At 44.3% G+C, this 8635-nt stretch overlaps 1 protein-coding gene across 1 annotated transcript; it reads right to left on the minus strand.

Moving 5' to 3' along the window:
• Positions 1-5373: 5373 nt before the first annotated feature.
• Positions 5374-7173, minus strand: LOC121855357 (mucin-6-like). Its single transcript, XM_042350252.1, has one exon. The coding sequence runs from the start codon at positions 7171-7173 to the stop codon at positions 5374-5376; it is 1800 nt and encodes a 599-aa protein (XP_042206186.1).
• Positions 7174-8635: the final 1462 nt, after the last annotated feature.

Consider the following 8635-nt stretch of genomic DNA (forward strand, 5'->3'; position numbering starts at 1 on the left):
GCATCCTACACAGGTTAACTGAAATGCTTATTGGGGCCAACGAACATATCATGACGCTCAGAGACCCATTGAATCACTCACGTCATGCCTTTTTCAACAGTGCAAATGCCCAACACTGGATGCAGAGGATGACACCAAGGAGGCCTTTTACGCCGACCTTGATGGAGTGCAAACCTCTCTCCCCAGAGAAGATAAGGTTTTGCTCCTTGGCCACTTCAATGCCAGAGTTGGCAAAGATGCTAATATTTGGCAGGAAACCATAGGGAGAAATGGACTTGGCAAGTGTAATCCCAACGGCCTACTCCTCCTCAGCAAGTGTGCTGCACACAACCTCACTATCACCAATACCTTGTTTAGGCAGTTCGACAAGTTCAAGGGTTCGTGGCAACACCCACGATCCAAACACTGGCATCTCATTGAATACATCATTATCAGAGAAAGAGATCGTCGAGATGTCCTCATCCCCTGTGCCATGCATGGCTCAGACCACTGTGACTATGATCACCGACTTGTCAGATCCAAGCTCTCACTTCACATCGCCCCAAAACGGCGAAGGCAACAAGCCTTCAGAAGAGGTTTTAATACTAAGCGTCTGTAGAATCCAGCGGTAGCACATGCTTTCAGAGAGCAGCTCGAACATGGGCTGATAAACAACCCAACAGTAAACAACGTGAATCCCAGTGCCCAATGGGATACTCTTAATACTGTTATGACAACGACCAACAGAGAGACCCTCTGCCTGATCAAAAGAATACACCAGGACTGGTTTGATGAAAATGACCCGGCAATCAAAGTACTCATCGATGATAAACGTGCTGCTTTTTCTGACTGGTAGAACAACCCTCAGTCTCGAACCAAAGCTGATACCTTTCGCAGGAAGAAAGCGGCAGCCCAGCGGGAACTTCACAATCTAAAGAACGACTGGCTTAAAAATAAAGCATGTGAAGGACAAAAACTTGCAGATCAGCATCAGATCATAATAAATAATTAACGGTTTATTAAGAAAACTGGCAGCCCGAAGGCTGAAAATATACAATGAACAGAGATGATAAGTTGCATATAGTGGAATCATGGAATGGGTTACTTGATTGACAAAAGCTTTCAATACAGAAACTCTAAAACATAGTCAACATATAGATTAACTTTAGATCTGGCACTGTGGGAGCTGGTCTGTAGACATTCTTGTGACCTGATGTCGGCGCCAACAAAGTCCTTCCCACTGTCTTGATGGCCGTTGTACCTGACTGCTAAGCCGCTACTTCACTGTGTGTATGTGTGTGTGTGTGTGTGTGTGTTTAGGGATTTTGAAGGACGTGTGCATTGATGTACAGGAGCATAAATACTCTTATACACACACACACTTTTCAGCAGATTGTTGCTAGGCGGAATGTCAACAGTTTCTTTGGCCGCTAAAATGATTGGTGCCTAGAAAACGGAAAGTGGAAGCACACTTTGAACACGGGAAGGCGGACGAGATTGAAGTACGTGCAAGTGTTTGACCCTTTCCTGAAAAACTTTCGACCAGTATTGTGTGTGTGTGTGTATGTGTGTGTGTGTGTGTGTAATGCTGAAAAGAACCCCGGTAGTTTCCACCTGGTGGGCGTCATTGGTAGGAAGTCTGTCGCCGGGAACTATTGTTGGTGTTGCTGAATAAAACAAAATTGGCATTGTTGGGGGCGGCGCCGTTTGCTTGTAAATGTTTCTGGCACAAGTGAAACAACCGTCGCCAGGTGAGTGTTTTACCCCGGGTTCGACTCTACCTGTTTCACTGATGGTTTCTCCTATAACTGGCTTTGTGTGTTTGTGGGGAGGGGGGGGGGTGAATGAGGTGTGTGTGTGTGTGTGTGTGTGTGTGTGTGAGTTGTGTGAGTGTGTGTGAATGAGTGAGTAGGTGTGTGTGTGTGTGTGAATGAGTGAGTGACTGTGTGCGTTAATTAGTGAATGAATACGTAAGTGAGTGTGTGTGTGTGTGTGTGTGTGTTTGTAAATGAGTGAAGTGGGTGAGTTAGGAAATGAGTGTGTGTGTGTGAATGAGTGAAGTGAGTGAGTAAGGAAGTGTGTGTGAATGAGTGAAGTTGTGAGTGAGTGAAGCAATGAAAAGATGAGTAAAATGAGTAATTAAGTGAGAGAGTGAGTGAGTGAGAGAGATGACGGAAATGAGAAGTCTTTTGTACTGTTGTTATAAATATCACAACTGTGGGAATTAACTCTGTACACTACCGGGTCTTATATCTATGACGTACAAGGATACCTCATCCTGTGTATATCTTAGGACCACTTAGTGTATTATTTGTATTAGTTGTGTGTGATGATGAATGCTTGATAAGGTTTAAGGTTTGTATCGTGTATATTGATAATGGATATATAATAAGCCAATAAATATTGTTACATGACTGTCGCGGTCATCACACACACACACACACACACACACACACACACACACACAACATATAGAGTGTATTGCCTTCTAAGAAATAGATTGAACTAACACATAATTTTTCTTTTTACAGGTAACTACGTGGAAATTAAGCACTTGAGCCAGGTGTTCCCAGATACACACATCCGCTTGGTGAGTGTTTGATGCGCCGTGAACTTGTGGACCTCACACGACAGCTTGTTTTTGTGTCACACTTGTTGTATTCAGAAGACTGTCGGTAGTGTTGATATGGTGTGTGTGTGTGTGTGTGTGTGTGTGTGTGTGTGTGTGTGTGTGTGTGTGTGTGTGTGTGTGTGTGTGTGTGTGTGTGTGTGTGTGTGTGTGTGTGTGTGTTGCTGCTCGTGTGACATCAATGGCTCACGTATACAGTATAATGTTATATACACTTTAGTGAGCTGACAGGTTAGCTGATTACCCAGGTACTAATTATTGTTCTCAGGTGTGGCACAATTCTGAGTTCAAGTCGTGTGATTTCATGAGAATAATATTGGACTAAATTTGGACCACTGTGTTTCCATTGTACGTTAAAACATATAAGTGTATGCTGGAGACCTGAGTATAGGACTCACTCACTCACTCACTCATTCACTCACTTACTCATTGAAAATTACTGTATAGTGTTCACAAATAATAGGTGTTATGATGGTTCTATGTTGTTATGGTAAAGGTTGTAATGTGTTGTAATGGTACAGTGATAATAATGGTGACCAAAAAGCAATTAAACAACTTTAGTCGTAAATTTAACAACAGATGATAATGATTCAGATTAATACTCACAGTGAACTGATGCGAAACATAGTGAATCACCGTCATACACCGGGAGTCACAATATTTACTGTATCGGTTAAGATAGTGTGTAAGTCAAGGATAAGATTGTGTGTAAGTCGAGGATAAGATAGTGTGTAAGTCGAGGTTAAGATAGTGTGTAAGTCAAGTATAAAATAGTGTGTAAGTCAGGTATAAGATAGTGTGTAAATCAAGGATAAGATAGTGTGTAAGTCAAGGATAAGATAGTGTGTAAGTCGAGGATAAGATAGTGTGTAAGTCAACGATAAAATAGTGTGTAAGTCGAGGATAAGATAGTGTATAAGTCGAGGATAAGATAGTGTGTAAGTCAAGGATAAAATAGTGTGTAAGTCAAGTATAAGATAATGTGTAAGTCAAGGATAAGATAGTGTGTAAGTCAAGGATAAGATAGTGTGTAAATCGAGGTTAAGATAGTGTGTAAGTCAAGGATAAGATAGTGTATAAGTCGAGGATAAGATAGTGTATAAGTCAAGGATAAGATAGTGTGTAAGTTAAGGATAAGATAGTGTGTAAGTCGAGGATAAGATAGTTTGTAAGTCAAGGATAAGATAGTGTGTAAGTCAAGGATAAGATAGTGTGTAAGTCAAGGATAAGATAGTGTGTAAGTCAAGGATAAGATAGTGAGTAAGTCGAGGATAAGATAGTGTGTAAGTCAAGGATAAGATAGTGAGTAAGTCGAGGATAAGATAATGTGTAAGTCAAGGATAAGATAGTGTGTAAGTCGAGGATAAGATAGTGTGTAAGTCGAGGATAAGATAGTGTGTAAGTCGAGGATAAGATAGTGTGTAAGTCAACGATAAAATAGTGTGTAAGTCGAGGATAAGATAGTGTGTAAGTCAACGATAAAATAGTGTGTAAGTCGAGGATAAGATAGTGTGTAAGTCAAGGATAAAATAGTGTGTAAGTCAAGTATAAGATAATGTGTAAGTCAAGGATAAGATAGTGTGTAAGTCAAGGATAATATAGTGTATAAGTCGAGGATAAGATAGTGTATAAGTCAAGGATAAGATAGTGTGTAAGTTAAGGATAAGATAGTGTGTAAGTCGAGGATAAGATAGTTTGTAAGTCAAGGATAAGATAGTGTGTAAGTCAAGGATAAGATAGTTTGTAAGTCAAGGATAAGATAGTGAGTAAGTCGAGGATAAGATAGTGTGTAAGTCAAGGATAAGATAGTGAGTAAGTCGAGGATAAGATAGTGTGTAAGTCAAGGATAAGATAGTGTGTAAGTCGAGGATAAGATAGTGTGTAAGTCAAGGATAAGATAGTGTGTAAGTCAAGGATAAGATAGTCTTTTCTTTTGCCACTTCCCTGTCATTTCTTACATTTACATGACCTTCCCTTATATATCCTTCTCTGCCTTTACCGCGGCTGAGTGAAAATAAAACCCGTCTTGCGTCCTAAAGATCGTTGGTTCAATCCCCAGGGTACTTATCTGTCTACTTAGGTCTATACGTTACTGATGGGGAAGTGAAGGGTTTTAATAATAAAATCAATATACGAAGGAGGAATAAGGTGTGTATAGTGTGATAAACGAGGAAATATATAGATGAATAAATATTTCTCATTGCGTTTATATGATAAAGCAACAGATATAATTAATTGATTGATATGTACTAATTAAATGTTGATTGATATTTCCCGTCTCTGGTTTCTCCCATATCACAAAGTAGAGGAGAAGGAAGGGGAGGAGGAGGAGGAGGAGGAGGAAGAGGAGGAGGAGAAGGAGGAAAAGGAAGAGGAAGAGGAGAGGGGAGAGAAAGAAGAGGAGGAGGAAGAAATCGAGGAAGAGGAGGAGATGACGTAGTTAATGAAAGATAAACCACACAGAAAATAACAATATATTGCATAATTATATATCTCAGACGATGCTGAAATAATATTTAAAAAAAATATTATACCCTGACTCTTGGCTAGCTAATTCATCTCGACAACATAACCCTGATTTGGAGTCTTGAAAACTCTATAACACAACCCTCGTTATTGTAAACTGATAGAGAACAGCTCATTCAGATAAAAGCATTATTCTGGTCTTAATTGTCTTTGTAATGCGAACTGGAATTATGTAAATGGTGAGTCTTTTGTTATATGATATTTATGGTTAATGGAGTTTAGTGTATGATTCAAAGGTCTTAGAGTGAGGTGTTCATGTGTGTGTAGTGTGGGACGTGTAGTGTGGGACGTGTAGTGTGGGACGTGTGTGACGTGTACTGAGGTCGCGTAGTGGGACGTGTAGTGTGGGTAGTGGGACGTGTAGGGACGTGTAGTGTGGACGTAGTGGACGTAGTGTGGGGGCGGCACTGAGGACGTAGGACGTAGGGACGTAGTGTGCGGCATCGAGGACGTGTAGTGGGACGTAGGGACGTAGGGACGGTGTGGGGACGTGGTGTGGGGGCGGTATTGAGGACGTAGGGACGTAGTGGGGACGTAGTGGGGACGTAGGGACGTAGGGACGTAGGTGACGTGTAGTGACGGTAGTGGAACGTAGTGGGACGTAGCGGACGTAGCGGACGTAGGGGACGTGTGGGACGTGGTGACGTAGTGGGGACGTAGGACGTAGTGTGACGTAGTGTGGGACGTAGGGCAGGGGCGAGGACGTAGTGGACGTAGGGGACGTAGTGTGGGACGTAGTGGACGTGTACTGAGGACGTACTGGGGACGTGTACTGAGGACGTGTAGGGCGTGTAGTGGGCGGGGGCGAAGTGGACGTGTAGTGGGGACGTAGTGGGACGGTGGACGTAGTGGGGACGTAGTGGACGTACTGAGGGACGTACTGAGGACGTGGTGAGGACGCGTAGTGACGTAGTGAGCGACGTGTAGTGTGGGACGTAGTGGACGTAGTGTGGGACGGTACTGAGGACGTACTGAGGACGTGTAGTGAGGGACGCGTAGTGTGGGACGTAGTGAGCGACGTAGTGACGTAGTGTGGACGTAGTGGACGTCTGAGGACGTGTACTGAGGACGTGTAGAGGGACGCGTAGTAGGGACGTAGAGCGACGTGTAGTGGGACGTAGTGTGGAACGTGTAGTGTGGACGTGTAGTGAGGACGTGTACTGAGGGACGTAGTGAGGACGCGTGGTATGGTGAGGACGTGTAGTGTGGACGTGTAGAGCGACGTGGGACGTAGTGGAACGTAGTGGGGACGTGTACTGAGGACGTGTACTGAGGACGTGTAGTGGACGTAGTGTGGGACGTAGTGTGGAACGTGTAGTGGGATGGTGGAACGTAGTGTGGAACATGTGGTGGACGTAAGTGTGGGACGGCGGGGACATGTAGGGGACGTAGTGGACGTAGTGTGACGTAGTGGACGTGGTGGGACGTAGTGGGGACGTAGTGTGGACGTGTAGTGTGGAACGTAGTGTGGAACATGTGTGACGATAGTGGATGTGGGCGGGGACATGTAGTGTGGGACGTGTAGTGGGGACGTAGTGGACGTAGTGTGGACGTAAGTGTGACGTATACTGAGGACGTGTATGGGGACGGGGGACATGTATTGTGGGAACTGCAATGTGGGACATGTAGTGGGGACGTGGTGGGACGTAGTGTGGAACGCAGTGTGGGAAACATGTGGTGTGGGGACGTATAGTGGGACGAAGGGACATGTAGTGGACGTAGTGGACGTGGGACGTAGGGACGAAGGTGGGGACGTATACTGAGGACGTGTAATGACGTGAAGTGTGGGACATGTATTGTGGGAACTGCAATGTGGGCATGGTGGGGACGTGATGTGGACGTAGTGTGGACGTGTGTGGGAACATGGTGTGGACGTATAGTGTGGGACGAAGTGGGGACATGTAGTGGGACGTGGTGTGGGACGTAGTGTGGGACGTAGTGTGACGAAGTGGGACGGTACGAGGACGTAATGTGACGAAGTGGGGACATGTATTGTGAACTGCAATGGGACATGTAGTGTGGGGACGAAGTGTGGACATGTAGTGTGGACGTACTGAGGACGTAGTGTGACATGTATTGTGGGAATGCAAGGGATATGTAGTGGGACGTATGTGGACGTGTAGGGACGTATTGTGAACGTAGGGACATGTATTGTGGGAACTGCAATGTGGGACATGTAGTGTGGGACGTGAAGTGTGGGACGTAGTGACGTGTAGGGACGTGTTTTCACTCTTTTTTCCTTATCTGTCTTTATCTTTTAAGTATGTGTGTTTGTGTGTGTGTGTGTGTGTGTGTGTGTGTATGTCTGCATATATACGTATGACCCCCGCGCCAACAAAAATTCACATTTCATAGATATATCGCCACGCTACACGCACTCTCCTTCCTTCCCACTTCTCTTCCTCTCATCTTACTCTTCTTTTCCCTTTCCTTTCACCTCCTTTCCGTCACCCATCCCTCCTTCAATTTCACCTCTTCTGTCTTGACTCATCTCCCCCGTACCCTCACCCTTCAAGAGATATTCCCGGACACTCTCGTACCTCTAACTGAGACAAGTTTTAGTCCATTGTGGTAGTGTTATTAAAGCTCTATTTGTGTGTGTGTGTGTGTGTGTGTGTGTGTGTGTGTGTGTGTGTGTGTGGAAGATGCATGCACATATTTAATGCCGTGTTGTCCACATCATCTCAACTCAGCTTAACAAATTTAATGCCTAAGTTATGCTTTTCTTTTTCATCCCTTGAATCTGTGTGTGTGTGTGTGTGTGTGTGTGTGTGTGTGTGTGTGTGTGTGTGTGTGTGTTAAGTAAAGGCTTTTCACTTACATCAGTATAGACATAAAGTGTTCATGCACTTACGTATACAAAAATGTTCACGTATAAAGGCTTGCTGACGTCCTTAAGTGTGTAAGTGTTCAGGGACATAACATAAGTGTATAAATTGCTGGCGTCCCTAAGTATACTTAAAACAATTGCATAATTGATTCAAGGAAAAAACGTTCCCGTACTTGTCCTTACTCATTACTTACAGTATGTGGAAATTTGTTCACGTACGCCCAGCAAGTACACGAACACGGACACACATCGCTCCCTGAGCCTTACTGGACAGGGTTTTTTTTTTTAAAGTTTGCCTTAAATGTTACGTCCAAACTGGAAAATATCTTAAGGGAAGTTTACCACGTGTGATAATGCTGAGGTATGTAGTGTCTTACATGGGGTCAGATGGGGTGTGGGGTCTGAGGTCATTTGGGAGTCTGGGGTATAGCCTCTGGGATCAGTTGGTAGGTTATGGTAGTGGTGGGTTGTGATGGTGGTGGGTTATGGTAGTGGTAGGTTGTTACAGTGGGTCATATATCCAGCATGGATGGTGGTGGATGTCTGTGGCTGGAGAGATAAATGAACAAATATGGGTTGGCCAACATACGGTGAACCTGTAGTGTCACAGGTAAGCCTGGAGTGTCACAGATGAGCCTGGAGTGTCACAGGTGAACCTGGAGTGTCACGGG

This window comes from Homarus americanus, unplaced genomic scaffold (genome assembly GCF_018991925.1).
Source record: "Homarus americanus isolate GMGI-L3 unplaced genomic scaffold, GMGI_Hamer_2.0 scaffold52997, whole genome shotgun sequence".
Classification (NCBI taxonomy): Eukaryota; Metazoa; Arthropoda; class Malacostraca; order Decapoda; family Nephropidae; genus Homarus; species Homarus americanus.

Bases quoted from the DNA above. Each gene is read 5' to 3' on its own strand.
- LOC121855357 (XM_042350252.1), bottom strand. From the start codon at position 7,173: ATGTCCACACTTCGTCCCCACACTACATGTCCCATTGCAGTTCACAAT.